This window comes from Notothenia rossii (assembly GCF_949606895.1).
Source record: "Notothenia rossii genome assembly, chromosome: 3".
Lineage (NCBI taxonomy): Eukaryota > Metazoa > Chordata > Actinopteri > Perciformes > Nototheniidae > Notothenia > Notothenia rossii.
Window position 1 is genome coordinate 45,711,500 of NC_136901.1, and position 18,895 is coordinate 45,730,394.

General features: G+C 45.3%; 1 protein-coding gene across 2 annotated transcripts in view; it reads right to left on the minus strand.

The window, feature by feature from the left end:
* Window positions 1-1,863: 1,863 nt before the first annotated feature.
* Window positions 1,864-18,895, minus strand: part of LOC307031110 (ephrin type-B receptor 4b-like) — a 38,678-nt gene continuing 21,646 nt past the window's right edge. The window contains exons 7-21 of one of the 2 annotated variants that reach the window (XM_079667886.1): window positions 18,557-18,693; window positions 18,243-18,447; window positions 17,889-18,004; window positions 16,059-16,215; window positions 15,311-15,401; window positions 13,259-13,308; window positions 13,052-13,165; window positions 7,043-7,290; window positions 6,610-6,756; window positions 6,300-6,368; window positions 6,167-6,216; window positions 5,863-5,962; window positions 5,582-5,775; window positions 4,317-4,475; window positions 1,864-4,014 (exon numbers count right to left, since the gene is read on the minus strand). In XM_079667886.1, coding sequence (XP_079524012.1) covers window positions 3,909-4,014; window positions 4,317-4,475; window positions 5,582-5,775; window positions 5,863-5,962; window positions 6,167-6,216; window positions 6,300-6,368; window positions 6,610-6,756; window positions 7,043-7,290; window positions 13,052-13,165; window positions 13,259-13,308; window positions 15,311-15,401; window positions 16,059-16,215; window positions 17,889-18,004; window positions 18,243-18,447; window positions 18,557-18,693 — 1,943 coding nt within the window. In that variant the 3' untranslated portion in view covers window positions 1,864-3,908. Of the gene's footprint in view, window positions 4,015-4,316; window positions 4,476-5,581; window positions 5,776-5,862; window positions 5,963-6,166; window positions 6,217-6,299; window positions 6,369-6,609; window positions 6,757-7,042; window positions 7,291-13,051; window positions 13,166-13,258; window positions 13,312-15,310; window positions 15,402-16,058; window positions 16,216-17,888; window positions 18,005-18,242; window positions 18,448-18,556; window positions 18,694-18,895 lie in introns of both variants that reach the window. The other variant, XM_079667885.1, reaches the window with a different exon arrangement.

The following is an 18,895-nucleotide window of genomic DNA, read 5'->3' on the forward strand; positions in this document are numbered from 1 at the left end:
CATTTAAAGATCCAAGTCTCTCTCTCCATGAGCTCAGCCGCTTCAGAGGGGAGATGAGAAACTGAAGGCTCCTCCAGCAGAGCAGCGTGAGAGTATATATAGGATTTAAAACGGATCAAATAGAGCAAGAGAATGTTTATAAGTAGATGGAAATAAAGACAGATGGATGTTCTGCTCAGAGGAGTCTAAGGCCTGAGGGAGGGGTTCAGTCCGGATTTATTTAGACACAGTGTGAGGAGGACATATAAACAATATGGAGAGAATATAATACATTCATTATAATATGTATTAAAGAGAGCTCGTTAATTATTCAGCAGGGAGAGGAGTCACAGAGTGTGTGTGAGAGAGGTCGGTCACCTCCCGGTCAGGTGGTGATCTGTCGTCCTATCAGCTGACAGATCACCTGTTGATTGACAGGTATGATCATTACCATGGCGACAGGCTGTCTCACAGACGAGGGTCCGGGAACAAAGAGACTCTGAAGAGGCTTTGTGCATACTCACTGAAGTATATTAGTGATCAGTGTTCATGTGAATAGGTGTCCTCTCAGGTGAACACCTCAGGAGGAACTGCGTGTCTCCTGAACTTTGAGAGACTTTATTAGAAATCTTTGTGTAAAATGTTTTATCATCAAAATATCAAGAAGTTTTTACAACTCTTTATAAACTTGGTGTAGAATTCTGCCTTTACGTCTCAGGAGGACACACACACACACACACACACACACACACACACACACACACACACACACACACACACACACACACACACACACACACACACACACACACACACACACACACACACACACACACACACACACACACCTGAGATTAAAGAGTTAGATTTTAGGAGAAATGTAAGATTTTCTCTGAGATTCAAATGTTTGAGAGACACTGGAGATAAATAGTTCCTCAAGACTTAAAGCGTGTTTCTTTAACCTGTTTAACTTCTAAAAGGTGTAAATGAATCCTCTTTGTTCTCAAAGCAATGATAAACCTGTGAGCTGGATGTAGAAAAGTCAGAATCAATATAGATTTTTTTATTTTAAAGTAAATTCAGATTGAACAAAGTAAAAACAATTATACTGTCCGTCCAAAAGAAACACATTACTTCTAGTGAAAACCACCCTTGAATGATGGGATGGTAGACTAAAAGCTTTAGGAATCCAAAGTATAACATTATAATAAGTACGTTTTTGAGGGTTTTTGAGGAAATTGTAATGATGGATTATCAGTAATCATTTTAAAGTGACACAGAGACATTGGCTTAACCTTGAGCAGCGTTTTTATTCCCTTGAACACAACTTTTGATCACAAAACAGCAACGGTAAGACGTAATTATTGTTATGGTTTTGAAAACTGATGTTATCTTGCTCTGTTCTGGCTGCTCGCTCAGTGAGTTGTGTTTTGTTTCGGTAAAAATGGTTCATATCGTCAGTTAGCTGAGTTTCTTACCGTTAGCTGGGTATGACACATTAATCGTTTGTTAAATGTTTAGAAGCCCTGAGACACCGTTTCGTGAAAAAAACCCTGCAGCCCCCGCGGGCCCAGTTTAAATGATGCCTGGGTTCCTTCAAAGTTCCTGAAGCATCCAGGGCTCTTAAAAAGTTCATTAAGAAACATCCATAGGTTCGTAAAATAAGAACTCTATGGGGTTCATAAATAGACCTTAGAAACATCCTATGGTCCCTAAGGGTTCAGTTAAATATGTCTAGTTCCTCAAAAGGTTTTGTAGAACATCTCTGGTTCCCCAAAAGTTCACTGTACATTTATTAATCCCGGAAATTCCGTTCTAAAAAGTTTGTAAAACCATCCCTTGTTCCCTAAAGTGTATAAAACCAGAGACAAAAAGTTTGGAGACTTCTGATTGGTCCGGACGGTTCATCTTTATTGTGATTGGCTGCGGACATTCTTCTAAATATCAACAATAACATTTTCATCCATGAAAAGGCAGAGCAGAGAAGTTGTGGTCACATGATCACCTCACTGATGACATCACTGCGGCATTCTGCTGCTATTGGCTCGTTAAAGGCTTGATTGACAGCTCAGAGGACCAATGAGGGAAGAGTCCTGAAGTCAGTCGGACATTAACCGACAGATATTTAAATGTAATGGATGTTTATATTTTATGAGTTTGCTTCGAGCCAGAGATGAAAGTCTGAAACACTCGATGAGCATCTGACTCGGGCGGATGGTAGCTCCCACACAGAACACCAGGGTTATGTTTACATGACTTAAAGGTTCTCTTATTTTTTCGGTAACATCCCCATTAGCTAACACTAATGCTAAGCTAACAGAGGACAAAAAGACAACGCCTCAAACATCGAGGTTTTAAAATGCGTTTTAAACATATTATTCGCAGAACGACTGACTTCCGATCTTTGGTCCCGAACCTCCGTCCCTGGGAGATTTGAAATATAAGACAAATCTTTTTTTCATTCTTTTTTATAAAATCTTCTTTAGAAAAAGAAAACAACTTTAGTATAAAAACGTTGATCTCTTATTCGCCATTTAGGTATAAAAAAGTGCTAAAATACAAATCAGTTACAATATGTTGTGTAAAAACGTCCAGAAAGAAATAATACATCTTTAGTTTCATAAAGCCTTGTGGTTTGTTCAGCAAGGCTCAAACTGAAATGCTCAAAAGGGATTCAACCCAAAAATCCGTGTTTTGGAAGAAAGCTTTTGGTAGTTCCACCGACAGGGTCCAGGGACTTCAGGGCTTAAAAAGATGATCCAGGACAATAAGATCCATTTATAAAGAAACTCGTAGTCCTTCAGAGAGTCTATAAGGTGGGTAAATATTCCCAAAGTCTTCCCGATGTTCCCCCCAATGCTCGAGGGAACATAATCCCCGGAGGAATCACATGTATCTGGATACAAACTGGAAGATCTCCACAACAGTTTGGGGAATCTAAAGGATTCACAAAGATTTCCTGAAAAGGTTCACCGCTGCTTTCCGAGGCCATCCCAGAATATTCCTCACAGCTTTTGAAGGGTTTGATGCTGGACCTTCACCACGACACGATCCCACATCACAGCGGCAGTCCTTTGTGTGCGTCCGGAAGTCCTTTCAGATTATAATCCCATTTTCATAGAGAACACCCAACAGAATCTTTGGAATATGTGTGAAGTTGTTCCAACAAGTTCTGAAAGATTTCCGAAAATAGTTCAACCTTGTTTTCCGAAGCCATCCCAGAATATTCCTGACAGCTTTTGAAGAGTTTGATGCTGGTATTGGACCGTAACATGGTCACACATTGCATTGTAAATCCTTTAAAACGGTCCTGAACTCCTTTGAGCTAATAATCCCATTTTATGGAGAATACCAACCAACATTCTCGGAATTCCTGTGAGGTGTTTTCCCAACGTTCCTTGAAATCCTCAACAATTCCTCGGTTAAAATGCCAGAATATTCCTCAAGGAGCACGAAGAGGTTCCTCACTGTCTGCAGTCGTCGTGGCAGCAGCTGGTTCGTAGTGCATGAAGAACACATGTAGTGTCATTAATGTGCTGGGATTTACTCTGTTCATAAGTTTCCTTGATGCTGATTGGCTGGGAGGGTTGGGGTGTGAGGAGCTTTGGTTTTTACCTGAGCGGTGGGGGGGGGCTTTTTGTCGCTTTTGCGTACGACATTTAGTGTGAATTTATGATTTTATATGGCAGTAAATACAAGCATCGCAGTGTCAGTTATTATGAGCAGCCCGACACAGGTTCTGGATGAACCAGGTAGGCGGAGTCCTGTTGCACCTGAGTAACCGTACAGTCATTATTTAGTGTTTTCTTTTCTTGTGCTTTTTAAGCGTCACAGTCAGACTATCAGGAGGTGCTCTCTGATTGGTCAAAAGTTAGGTAAAAGAGGGCGGGCTCAGCATCCTGAGTGTAGTGGTGGCTGGCTGGGATTGGTCAGTAGAGGAGGGAAGGCGGGGCTTTGTGTATCCTGAGCGTCTGAATGGAGGAGAGGATCTTCTTCTGGTGTCCGGCGAGGGTCACGCCCACTCTGAGCAGATCTCTGCACACACACACACACACACACACACACACACACACACACACACACACACACACACACACACACACACACACACACACACACACACACACACACACACACACACACACACACACACACACACACACACACACACACACACACACACACACACACACACACACACACACACACACACACACACACACACACACACACACACACACACACACACACACACACACACACACACACAGTTAGCCCTGCGTCAGATATACGTCTTCGTGTGTGAATATGAGCATATTAAAGTAAATGTGTTTTACTCGGTGTTGAGATGCGACACCGCGTCCAGGCTGGAGAGTCCGTTGGACAGGAAGCTGGCCTCGTATCGCTCCATCTTTATCGCCCGGAGCCACTCAGAGACCGAGCCACAGGCCGAGAGGGGGGGGGGGACACGCTGGTCCAACAGGGGGTGAGACACGCTGAGAGACAGACAGGATTAATGAGAGGAGGGTCAAACAGAGGCTGACCGTCTGATAAACTGTAAAAGACTCAAAACAGCAAAAAGTCCACATTAATTGGAGAAAATGTCTGAAGAAATACCAAAGAACAAAAAAACACTTTTATTGCGAATTTTGAAAAAGAAAAAAAGAAAATTCTTCAAAAAGCCTAAGAAAGAAGAGTGTGAGATGTCTTTAGAAAGTCCCCGAAACCGAGGGTCCTCCAGATTCAGGTCTGCAGGATTACAGCGGAGACTCTAATGAAACAGGAAGTGACTTCCTGCTGAGACTCAATGCAGGAATGTGCACCTGCTCATGTAAACAACTCCGTATAAACAGCTGTCAATCAAGCCCACTGTGTGTGTGTGTGTGTGTGTGTGTGTGTGTGTGTGTGTGTGTGTGACCTCTGACCCCCAGCAGCTGGGGCATAATTGACATTCCTCATCTGTCAATCAAACCCCCCCTACTATACATTAAACCACTGCAGATGTTTGAATACGTGTGTGTGTGTGTGTGTGGTTAAATATACCTTCTACACACATGCATTAACACAAGGTGTGTTAACACCCCCCCCTCCCTAACAAGGTGTGCTAATGCCCCCCCCAACAAGGTTTGTTAACGACCCCCCCCACTCCCTAACAAGGTGTGTTAACGCCCCCCCCTAACAAGGTGTGTTAACGCCCACCCCAACAAGGTTTGTTAATGACCCCCCCCACTCCCTAACAAGGTGTGTTAACGCCCCCCCCTTCCTAACAAGGTGTGTTAACGCCCCCCTTCCTAACAAGGTGTGTTAACGCCCCCCCCCTAACAAGGTGTGTTAACGAGCCCCCCTAACAAGGTGTGTTAACGCCCGCCCCAACAAGGTTTGTTAATGACCCCCCCCCCACTCCCTAACAAGGTGTGTTAACGCCCCCCCCCCTTCCTAACAAGGTGTGTTAACGCCCCCCTTCCTAACAAGGTGTGTTAACGCCCCCCCTAACAAGGTGTGTTAACGAGCCCCCCTAACAAGGTGTGTTAACGCCCGCCCCAACAAGGTTTATTAATGACCCCCCCCCCACTCCCTAACAAGGTGTGTTAACGAGCCTCACCTGACTCCCTCTGCACTCGTGGCCTTCAGGGAGGCGGGGTTTCGGATCAGCCTATCGAGCGAGGCCACCACGTCGCAGAACCTCGGCCGATTGGCTCGTTCCTTCTGCCAGCAGTCCAGCATCAGAGCGTGCAGGGAGGAGGGGCAGTCCGGGGGGGGGGGCAGCCGGTAGTCCTGCTCGATGGCGTTGATCACCTGACGCAGGAAACCAATTAATCAATTAAACAGGATCAATGACAAAGGTGGGGAAAGCTCTGTCAATACTGGGGTTCTAACACGTACGTCCTGGTTGCTCATGTCCCAGTACGGCCGTTCTCCGTAAGACATCACCTCCCACATCACGATGCCGTAGCTCCACCCGTCGCTGGCCGACGTGAACTTCCTGCAGCGCAGATTCATATATAAACATAACTACAACAACAAATCATTACAAATAAATAATAACGTTTTGCAAATCTTAGTAAAAATAAAATGTACATTTTTCTGCAATTTCTGTGAAGAAGTTGTGAAAAGAGAGAAAGTGTTAGGCAGTACGCTCAGAGGCCAAAGGTCTCAACGAGGTCAAAGGTCTCAGGAGGAGGCTCACCTGTAGGCGATGGCTTCAGGCGCCGTCCAGCGGATCGGGATCTTCCCTCCCTGAGACACAGAACGTTACTGAAGGAGGTTCTGCATTAATGAGGAACAGTGTGTGAATATTAAAGTGATAAAGAGAGAGGTACCAGAGAGCTGGTGTACGTCGGGTCTGAAGAGTTCTCCGTCAGGAACCTGCTGAGCCCGAAGTCCGACACCTGAGGACACACAGGGTTTAAGGAACCTTTAGGAGCTGTCTAAGGAACCTTCAGGTCCTGTCTAAGGAACCCTTAGAACCCTCACCTTGCAGACCAGGTTGGCGTTCCCCAGAATGTTTGAGGAACCTTAAGGAGCTGTCTAAGGAACCCTTAGAACCCTCACCTTGCAGACCAGGTTGGCGTTCACCAGAATGTTTGAGGAACCTTTAGGAGCTGTCTAAGGAACCCTTAGAACCCTCACCTTGCAGACCAGGTTGGCGTTCACCAGGATGTTCCGCGCGGCCAGGTCTCTGTGCACGAAGCTCATGTCCGACAGGTACTTCATCCCAGCAGCGATACCCCGAAGCATCCCCACCAGCTGGAGAGGGGCGAACTGCCCGTCATTCATCTGGAACAGCCAATCAGAGACAGCCAATCAGAGACAGCCAATCAGAGACAAACAATCAGAGACAAACAATCAGAGACAGCCAATCAGAGACCGCCAAACAGAGACCACCAATCAGAGACCACCAATCCGAGACAGCCAATCCGAGACAGCCAATCCGAGACAGCCAATCAGATACAGCCAATCAGAGACAAACAATCAGAGACAGCCAATCAGAGACCGCCAATCAGAGACAGGTGTGACATACAGGTAGACAGGTAGAGAGTGAGACAGGCAGACAGACAGGTACCCTGAGGAAGCTGTCCAGCGCTCCGTTCTCCATGAACTCAGTGAGGATCATCACAGGACAGGAAGTGGTGATGACGCCCTCCAGGTGGATGATGTTGGGGTGCTGGAACTGACCCATGATGGATGCCTCGGACAGGAAGTCCCGCCTCTGCTTCTCCGTGAACCCGCCCTTCAGAGTCTTTATCGCCACGTAGTTCTCCTTCCTGCCCGGCATCCGGAGCCGGCCGCGGCACACCTCCCCAAACTCACCTGTACAGGTAAATATGATATATTAATATTCAATAACACCTCCCCAAACTCACCTGTACAGGTAAATATGATATATTAATATTCAATAACACCTCCCCAAACTCACCTGTACAGGTAAATATGATATATTAATATTCAATAACACCTCCCCAAACTCACCTGTACAGGTAAATATGATATATTAATATTCAATAACACCTCCCCAAACTCACCTGTACAGGTAGATATGATTCATTATAAAACGGATAAGTCAAATCAAGCAATCTGCCGTGATATAATGAGCGTATATCACGGGTAGAATTGTAGTTACTTTTCACAACAAGTCAGTATCCCTCCGCGTCTGAGAAAAGCTACAACCGTTACAGCTGTTACATTACGTCTGTTCCCAAACTAACTAACTAACTAGCTAACTAACTAACTAACTAACTAACTAACTAACTAACTAACTAACAAAGCTCAAGAGGGAAACATGTAGGGGATAATGTGCAGCAAGGACTTATTGACCGTTGTTAAGGACGCTCACATCTGCAGAAAGAAGTCCGGTCGACTGAACTGTATACAGTTGGGCTGAAGAGGGGGTCAAGGTTCTTTATTTGTCATACGAATGCAGTTTGCTTTTCAAACTGAGACAAGAAAGCAGCGGAGAAGTAACGGGGCAGAAACCCTCTTTTGTACGCAGCGGTCCAGACATAGACATCAAAGGGCGACACATATTCAGCAGTTCCTTTGGCATCAGGGCAGGGATATCTAGATACTTTCCAAGGTGTGACATAATGAATTGTGCTACTTTTAAAGCAAACAACGATGTTTTCAAATCTGTAATCAAAGAGGTCCGCAAAAACGCTATGGAAGCAGTTCCTGCCGTTGCTACGTTAGTTCAAACAGTAACAACGGACTGTTTCTGATCTGCCTGTCGGTTTTCTTTTACCCATAATGACCGCCTCGCTGCACATTGTCCCTTACTTAGCTTGGACCTCCGGGGGGTCTCACTATGGAGGAGTGGATTGAGCAGTGCCTATCTCCAGAGAGCACCTAAACTACGACATGCAGAGCTCCGTGAAGAGCAGGGAGACCAACTGGAAAAGTAGCACCATTCAAAAGCTTTCTGATGCGGGTCTTGAAACAAAGCAGAGAGATTATGACCGTTAGTGGCCACAGGTGCAAAAGCTCTCTCCAGAGCTACTGAAAGCCCAATCTCGGGGACCGGAGAAAGTGGAGCAATATTCTCTCCACGCCAAGCAACAGCCTCGAACAACCTCAACCTATACAAGTGACCACGTAAGCCATGCTACTGATGCTGGACAGTTTTTCAGTGGCTGCACTATTGGGACGGTCGTAGATTGATCCAAGTGGTTCTTATAAACTGTAGTGGCAAGGGAAAAGGTGAAGGCATGTGGTTTGGATTGAAATGAAAACTATGATACATGTGTATTATCCTCACAACTACAGTCGTTAAATGTCTACTCTTATGTACGGTAATGTCCACTCTTATGTACGGTAATGTCCACTCTTATGTACGGTAATGTCCACTCTTATGTACGGTAATGTCCACTCTTATGTACGGTTTGAGGGTGTGGTCCTGCAAGCCTCGTCTGCAGATTCCCCTGTCGCGGCGCGCCCAGAGGCTTTTTAGTGGGCGCGTCACCGGGATGCCGGGGGTTGGTTCTCACGGGAGGAGGAAGTGTGTGTGGCGAACTGGCGGTTGCTGGTATTCAGCGGGATATTGTAATTTCCTCAACATGTAAATGTGGTTAAATGCAACGGGGAAGTTAATGAGAAACCGAATCTGTGGATATTGCATCGACCGAGCAAGAAGCACGTCTCCGTGGAGAGGACGCGCTCAAAGAGAGACATATTCTCTACAACCCCGGGTGAGATCGCTCATCTGGGACACGCCGGTCCTCGTGTTTCCTTTTTTGTGGATTATAGCCTGAAAAGGCCTACAAACATTTCTGTTTGTGCCGCCGACGGGCGCAGGAGCAATGAACACTAATGGCCTGGATTAGGCAGCAAAGACAATGTTGGTGTATCGCAGAGCGGACGGTTTCATTTTGTTTGTGTGGTTTGGCTGAAAAACGATCAATATAATGGATCAATGCATGGAATCTGTCTCTGTTTATTTTCTTTAAGGAGTACATTGGGCGTTATCAATTGTGGTTTGCCTTTATAATATTATTTCATTCACGAACCCCTTGTGCGTTTAATTAACACAATTATTTTAGATAGTTGATCGTTACACAATAAACAGCAACATTCAAATGAATGTAAATAAAAAGCCAAATAATGGATCAACGCTCTCTGTCTAATATGTTCGCTAGCTGTTAGTGTTGTTGCATAACAACCACCACGCTCTATGTTTCGTGCAGAAGGCAACGGAGGGACTATTTCATTTTGAACATCATTATTTATTAATAAAAACTATTTAAATTAGAGTGTGTATTTTTCTTTCATATCGCCACACTTGGTAACCGTTTTATAAAAGCAATAGCTCACTTCAGGCCGTGATATATGCTCATTATATCACAGCTAAGGGGGTTGTCCACGCCCCTTAGCTGTGATATAATGAGCATATATCACGGCCTGAAGTGAGCTATTGCTTAAATAACACACACCTCCCCAAACTCACCTGTACAGGTAGATATGATTTAAAGATGTCAGAGCTCACTAATAAAACGTTATTGATTTGAATTATAAAGACAAAACACAGGAGAGGTGTACTGTTCCTTTAAGACTCATTAGCACATACCAACATGTCTGCAGCTCACACACACACACAAGTATGTGTGTGTGTGTGTGTGTGTGTGATGAAAACGTGTTTCTGTGGTAACAGCTATCCAGTTACATCGCCCTAATGTCATGACCAGAGATGACTACTGACACACACACACACACACACACACACACACACACACACACACACACACACACACACACACACACACACACACACACACACACACACACACACACACACACACACACACACACACACACACACACACACACACACACACACACACACACACACACACACACACACACACACACACACACACACACACACACACACACACACTCTGTTTTCTTTAATAAAGAAGGCTCATGCTCACAGATTCACTACTGACTTAAGTCAGAAGTGAATCTGTGAGCATGAGAAGAATCAGAACCCTTGCCTACATTTTCCTTAAACATCCGGTTTATTTATCAACTACCCCTAAAATGTTCCAATGCTAACCAGAGTTCCTCAAAGGTTCCTAAGATGTTCCTCAAAGGTTCCTAATGCTAACCAGAGTTCCTAAAACGTTCCTGATCCTAACCAAAGTTCCTAAAATGTTCCAATGCTAACCAGAGTTCCTCAAAGGTTCCTAAAATGTTCTTAATGCTAACCAAAGTTCCTAAAACGTTCCTGATGCTAACCAGAGTTCCTAAAAGGTTCCTAAAATGTTCCTGATGCTAACCAAAGTTCCTAAAACGTTCCTGATGCTAACCAGAGTTCCTAAAAGGTTCCTAAAATGTCCCTGATGCTAACCAGAGTTCCTAAAATGTTCCTGATGCTAACCAGAGTTCCTCAAAGGTTCCTAAAATGTTCCTGATGCTAACCAGAGTTCCTCAAAGGTTCCTAAAATATCCTAATGCTAACCAGAGTTCCTTAAACGTTCCTGATGCTAACCAGAGTTCCTTTAATGTTCCTGGTGCTAACCAGAGTTCCTAAAACGTTCCTGATGATAACCAGAGTTCCTAAAACGTTCCTGATGCTAACCAGAGTTCCTTAAATGTTCTTGGTGCTAACCAGAGTTCTTCGGAGGTTCCTAAAATGTTCCTGATGCTAACCAGAGTTCCTAAAGCGTTCCTGATGCTAACCAGAGTTCCTTAAACGTTCCTGATGCTAACCAGAGTTCCTCAAAGTTTCCTAAAATATTCCTAAAAAGTTCCTGAGGCTAACCAGAGTTCCTAAAACGTTCCTGATGCTAACCAGAGTTCCTAAAACGTTCCTGATGCTAACCAGAGTTCCTCAAAGGTTCCTAAAATGTTCCTAAAAAGTTCCTAATGCTAACCAGAGTTCCTAAAACGTTCCTGATGCTAACCACAGTTCCTAAAACGTTCCTGATGCTAACCGGAGTTCCTCAAAGGTTCCTAAGATGTTCCTAAAAAGTTCATGATGCTAACCAGAGTCCGTTAAACGTTCCTTATGCTAACCAGAGTTCCTCAAAGGTTCCTAAAAAGTTCCTAATACTAACCAGAGTTCCTAAAACGTTCCTGATGCTAACCAGAGTTCCTCAAAGGTTCCTAAAATGCTTACTCGGTTGCTCAAATGTTCCTAAAGTTAAAGGGTTATGCGGCTAGTCAAAGGTTCCTAAAGTTAAAGGGTTCTTCGGTTCCTCAAAGTTTCCTAAAGTTAAAGGGTTCTGCGGCTAGTCAAAGGTTCCTAAAGTTAAGGGGTTCTGTGGTTCCTCAAAGGTTCCTAAAGTTAAAGGGTTCTGTGGTTCCTCAAAGGTTCCTAAAGTTAGAGGGTTGTGTGGTTCCTCAAAGGTTCCTAAAGTTAAAGGGTTCTGTGGTTCCTCAAAGGTTCCTAAAGTTAAAGGGTTCTGCGGCTAGTCAAAGGTTCCTAAAGTTAAAGGGTTCTGTGGTTCCTCAAAGGTTCCTAAAGTTAAAGGGTTCTGCGGTTAGTCAAAGGTTCCTAAAGTTAAAGGGTTCTGTGGTTCCTCAAAGGTTCCTAAAGTTAAAGGGTTCTGTGGTTCCTCAAAGGTTCCTAAAGTTAAAGGGTTCTGTGGTTCCTCAAAGGTTCCTAAAGTTAAAGGGTTCTGTGGTTCCTCAAAGGTTCCTAAAGTTAAAGGGTTCTGTGGTTCCTCAAAGGTTCCTAAAGTTAAAGGGTTCTGCGGCTAGTCAAAGGTTCCTAAAGTTAAAGGGTTCTGTGGTTCCTCAAAGGTTCCTACAGTTAAAGGGTTCTAAGGTTAGTCAAAGGTTCCTAAAGTTAAAGGGTTCTGTGGTTCCTCAAAGGTTCCTAAAGTTAGAGGGTTCTGTGGTTCCTCAAAGGTTCCTAAAGTTAAAAGGTTCTGTGGTTCCTCAAAGGTTCCTAAAGTTAAAGGGTTCTGTGGTTTCTCAAAGGTTCCTAAAGTTAAAGGGTTCTGTGGTTCCTCAAAGGTTCCTAAAGTTAGAGGGTTCTGTGGTTCCTCAAAGGTTTCTAAAGTTAAAGGGTTCTGTGGTTTCTCAAAGGTTCCTAAAGTTAAAGGGTTCTGTGGTTTCTCAAAGGTTCCTAAAGTTAAAGGGTTCTGTGGTTCCTCAAAGGTTCCTAAAGTTAGAGGGTTCTGTGGTTCCTCAAAGGTTCCTAAAGTCAGAGGGTTCTGTGGTTTCTCAAAGGTTCCTAAAGTTAAAGGGTTCTGTGGTTCCTCAAAGGTTCCTAAAGTTAAAGGGTTCTGTGGTTCCTCAAAGGTTCCTAAAGTTAAAGGGTTTTGTGGTTCCTCAAAGGTTCCTAAAGTTAGAGGGTTCTGTGGTTCCTCAAAGGTTCCTAAAGTTAGAGGGTTTTGTGGTTCCTCAAAGGTTCCTAAAGTTAAAAGGGTTCTGTGGTTTCTCAAAGGTTCCTAAAGTTAAAGGGTTCTGTGGTTCCTCAAAGGTTCCTAAAGTTAGAGGGTTCTGTGGTTCCTCAAAGGTTCCTAAAGTTAAAGGGTTCTGTGGTTCCTCAAAGGTTCCTAAAGTTAAAGGGTTCTGTGGTTCCTCAAAGGTTCCTAAAGTTAAAGGGTTCTGTGGTTCTATGGTTCCTCACCGGCTCCTATCACCTCCTCGATCTTCACGAAGGACGCCTCGATCTCTTTAGCGAATTCTCTCACCGCCTCGTTAGGATCCTCGTAGGTGAAGGGGTCGATGTACACCTTCATCGCTACGGCAACCACAACATCATGACATCATCATTACATCATCATCATGACATCATGAGCAGTGACAGCTTCTGATTGGACGATCTAATACTCACTATGTCCCATCTGGTAATGAGTCTCACTGATCGCTGAGGAGAGAGACCTCCTGCTGAGAGACAGACAGGTGAGAGAGAGAGAGAGAGAGAGAGAGAGACAGGTGAGAGAGACAGGTGAGAGAGAGACAGGAGAGAGACAGACAGGTGAGAGAGAGAGAGACAGGTGAGAGAGACAGGTGACAGAGAGATAGGAGAGAGAGAGACAGGTGAGAGAGAGACAGATGAGAGAGAGACAGGAGAGAGAGACAGAGAAACGGGTGAGAGAGAGAGACAGGTGAGAGAGAGAGACAGGTGAGAGAGACAGGTGAGAGAGAGAGACAGGTGAGAGAGAAAGGTGAGAGAGAGACAGGAGAGAGAGATACAGACAGGTGAGAGACAGGTGAGAGAGAGACATGATAGAGAGAGACAGGTGAGAGAGAGACAGGTGAGAGAGACAGGAGAGAGAGACAGAGAGACGGGTGAGCGAGAGAGACAGGTGAGAGAGAGAGAGACAGGTGAGAGAGACAGGTGAGAGAGAGACAGGAGAGAGAGAGAGACAGGTAGAGACAGACAGGTGAGAGAGACAGGAGAGAGAGACAGAGAGACGGGTGAGAGAGAGAGACAGGTGAGAGAGAGAGAGACAGGAGAGAGAGAGAGACAGGTGGAGACAGAGAGGTGAGAGAGACAGGTGAGAGAGAGAGAGAGAGAGACAGGTGGAGACAGAGAGAGACAGGTGAGAGAGAGAGACAGGTAGAGACAGACAGGTATTTAGTTTATATGAAGCTAAGGCAGTTTCTAAGAACTTTCAAAACCTAGTACAAACTTGTTAGGAGCTGCATGACACACACACACACACAGACACAGACACAGACACAGACACACACACACACACACACACACACACACACACACACACACACACACACACAGACACAGACACAGACACACACACACACACACATTTAAACAGACACAAATACGCACACATTTAAACAAACCTAACCCACATTCAAATATTTAACACACACACACACACACACACACACACCCCTCAGGAATGTTATTATCTCTCAGAGTCTCCAGTTTCTCCGTCTTTATATAGTCGACCAGTCCCACCCGACTGAGAGTGTGTGTGTGTGTGTGTGTGTGTGTGTGTGTGTGTGTGTGTGTGTGTGTGTGTGTGTGTGTGTGTGTGTGTGTGTGTGTGTGTGTGTGTGTGTGTGTGTGTGTGTGTGTGTGTGTGTGTGTGGGACCTGGGGTCAGCGCTCCATTGTCCTGCAGGGAGGGAGCATCCTGAACACATCACAGGTTTCTCTTTTCTGAGATCCGGAAACCTCCGACAGGAAACAGAACTTCTGTTCCTCAGAAACTCTAAACACCATCAGCTGATCCTCTGCAGCAGTTAGCTGTTAGCCGTACAGCAGTTAGCTCGTATGTTATTCGTACAGCAGTTAGCTCGTATGTTAGCCGTACAGCAGTTAGCTCGTATGTTATTCGTACAGCAGTTAGCTCGTATGTTAGCCGTACAGCAGTTAGCTCGTATGTTAGCCGTACAGCAGTTAGCTCGTATGTTAGCCGCACAGCAGTTAGCTCGTATGTTAGCCGTACAGCAGTTAGCTCGTATGTTAGCCGTACAGCAGTTAGCTCGTATGTTAGCATTACAGCAGTTAGCTCGTATGTTAGCATTACAGCAGTTAGCTCGTATGTTATTCGTACAGCAGTTAGCTCGTATGTTAGCCGCACAGCAGTTAGCTCGTATGTTAGCCGTACAGCAGTTAGCTCGTATGTTATTCGTACAGCAGTTAGCTCGTATGTTAGCCGCACAGCAGTTAGGTTGTATGTTAGCCGTACAGCAGTTAGCTCGTATGTTAGCCGCACAGCAGTTAGCTCGTATGTTATTCGTACAGCAGTTAGCTCGTATGTTAGCCGCACAGCAGTTAGCTCGTATTTTAGCCATACAGAAGTTAGCTATTACGACTTTTATTGAGAAATATGTTTTACTTAAAAAAAATAACACCCGTCCTGGGGAGGGGGAGGCTGCGTACTGACACGCACACACACACACACACTTACCGGTAACAGATCACAGTGACGGTCACCATGGCGATGAGCAGCAGGATCCCCATGGCGACGAGGACTCCGGTCACTACGGGCTGAGCGCCTCCTTCAGGGACAATCAGACGTCTCAGTGACTACAGCATATATTAACACAATAACACAAGTATATATATACTATCACTAATATATATATATATATATATATATATATATATATATATATATATAATACTAATTAGTGCTGTCAATAGATCAAAAATATTTAATCGAATTAATCCCAATAAAACTGTGATCTATCCGATTAATCACAAGTTTAAAAGAAACAGGATAGAGAATGAGGCTGCTAACGCTAAATGCAAAAAATAATTGTATTGCTGCGAACAAGCACCACGCCATTGAAACATTAACTTTGTTACAATTGTATTTCCCCTTGCTTTGTGTTTTTAGCATGTTTAAAAACGGCGGTATGATCACCATGCCAGGCGGGCACACGGTTTGATCACCAGAGCCATATGAGGCCGGGGGCTTTCCTTTGCTGTCAGATGTCAGGTTGTAAACAAAGTCACGTGACTGGGGGCAGATGACAGCGCTGACAAGGTGTGTTCTCCCGTGTTATAGCATGATAGGTCCACTTTAATCAGAATCAGGTTTTTATTTTTTTATAATGGGACACAGGGTTTGGTCCGGATTGATTTGCAGTTCGGTCCGGAGTTTGAGAAGCCCTGGTATATAGCATATAAATACACAGTATATGTATATTTACCCTGTGTAGTGGTGCTGAAGGCTTTGGCGGTACTGAAGGGTCCGAACCCGGCTGAGTTCCTGGCTCTGACCTGCAGGAAGTACCTGCCCCCCCGCTGGAGGCCAGATAACACCACCGAAGAAGAACTGCACGACAGATACTGCCACTGGGAGCCCTCCTGGGGGGGGGAGAGATATTACACATATTAAAGGGCTCCTACTGTCTTTAGGCAGATATCACAGGTCTCAGATATAAGGACATGTCTCTGAAGTGTCCTGCTCCAAACCCCAAATAGATCCTTGTAGCCCCCCCCCCCCCTCTCTTCCAGCTGTTACTAAGGACATGTCTCTGAAGTGTCCTGCTCCAAACCCCAAATAGATCCTTGTAGCCCCCCCCCTCTCTCTTCCAGCTGTTACTAAGGACATGTCTCTGAAGTGTCCTGCTCCAAACCCCAAACAGATCCTTGTAGCCCCCCCCCTCTCTTCCAGCTGTTACTAAGGACATGTCTCTGAAGTGTCCTGCTCCAAACCCCAAACAGATCCCTTTAGCCCCCCCCCTCTCTTCCAGCTGTTACTAAGGACATGTCTCTGAAGTGTCCTGCTCCAAACCCCAAACAGATCCTTGTAGCCCCCCCCCCCCTCTCTTCCAGCTGTTACTAAGGACATGTCTCTGAAGTGTCCTGCTCCAAACCCCAAACAGATCCTTGTAGCCCCCCCCCCCCCCTCTCTTCCAGCTGTTCCTAAAGAGCTGACTCTGGGTCAGTAGCTTCAGAGAGAGAGTAGATCTCATCAGGAGAACTCTCCCAGCAGAAACTCAGCTAAATGCTGCCGTGATGAAACTCCACATCATGTTCCAAACCACATCAAGGATTCTCTATGAAACAGTATGGAGCTCAAACTCTCTCTCTCTCTCAGGTTTACCACAAGGTGACTTCCTTTAGATTTCCTGCTTCTTCACACACACTCTCTCCAGCACAGGTTAGCTCTGAGTGTTAGCATGCTAATGTAAACACAGACCATATTACTTCAGAACACATCTCTTTGTTTCTGACAGCAACGTTTCTGATTGGCTCGTGGGTTTAAAGCCCGCCTACATTTTAGTAATGTGGTCATGACGCAGCAAATCTGGATCAGCTCCGTTGCTCCCTGTTTTTAGAGAGGTGGGTACGGAGGGTTGTAGTACGAAGGTGTGTGTGTCAGACCCGGCGGCAGACATACGTCTCTGGGCGGGCATTTGATTTACAAGGGCGGGCCCACCCCACCTCGGAAATCTGAATTGTCAACGGGGGGGACTGTTAGACGCTCGAGATTTGTCAACGGGGGGGGGGGGGGCAATTTCTCTTCAAAATATAATTGATTGCCAGCCTCCCTTGTCCCTGGCTGGCTTGCTAGCTCGTTGGTAACTGATGTCTTCTAATGTGCCTGCATCTGGCGCTGAGTTGCCATATTCCTTTCATGACCCACTTCCTGATATCCATTGTTGCAGATAAATATAAATGATAATAGCCAAACTAACCTAGCAAGAGTAAACTGACACGCTGCTGTGCCGCATCTCACTCAAAACCCCTCACGACTCAACCCAGAGAAAACCAGTCTCGCGCGCAGCCTTTCATTCAGAATTTCATAGCAAAATAAAAAAATGATATTAAACTAATCTTTCAACATAGTTTAAAACAAAAATAAATATTAGGACAAAGCCCTACAAATAACAACAATAAACATAATAATAAAACAATTAAAATGTTGTATTCAGCCCTGATTAAAACAGAGGGCCCAAATCCTGGATGGGCGGGCCCGGCCCCATGGGGCCCGCCCATGATGCCGGGTCTGGTGTATGTGTGTGTGTGTGTACCTGTAGGCTGTAGCGCAGCTGGTAGTCCAGCACAGGGCTCTGGTTCTGGTTCCACTCCACAGTCAGACTGGACTCTGAGGCTGCTGCTCTCCTGAGACCTGACACAGGGGGGGGGACTACACACACACACACACACACACACACACACACACACACACACACACACACACACACACACACACACACACACACACACACACACACACACACACACACACACACACACACACACACACACACACACACACACACACACACACACACACACACACACACACACACACACACACACACACTTAATGTTTCAACTCTATATAAAGATATATATATAAATATTAAATCCTGAGTGTTCACCGTCTCTGCTGGTGCTGACGTTCACTGATCCTGAGGCCGGCTCTGATTGGCTGAGGGCAGAGACGCCGTTCAGTGATTGGACGGTGAAGACGTAACTGGAATGTGGGCGGAGCCCCCAAACGATGACACGTCTCTGAGTCAGGCCGCTCTGAGCAGGGCGGTACAACACACTGTCTTCACAGGGGGGGCAGGAAGCGGCCAATCCCTGAGCAGGAGAGGGGAGGAGTCAGAACACAAGAGGGGAGGAGTCAGGAGGGAAAAGACATGAAGAAGAGGATTTGGCAGAATAGGTGAGCTGTAATATATGTTGTTACCTGGTTGCTGCAGAGGGAGCAGAGCACCCTGTAGGTGAGGTCGGACCTCCCCCCCCGCTCCAATGGCTCGCTCCACTCCAGACTCAGAGACGACTCGTTGGTCTGACTGATGAGGAGGCGGGGGGCCGAGGGGGGGCCTAACACACACACACAATTATATACACTTTTCTTTATTTTTATATTATTTCTAATCATTTTTCATTTGTTTATTTTTTATCATTTTATTGTAATTTTTTGTGTTTTTTCTACGTATATTTTTCTTTTTGTTTGTCTTTTCTTCTCTCTCTGTCTCACACACACACACACACACACACACACACACACACACACACACACACA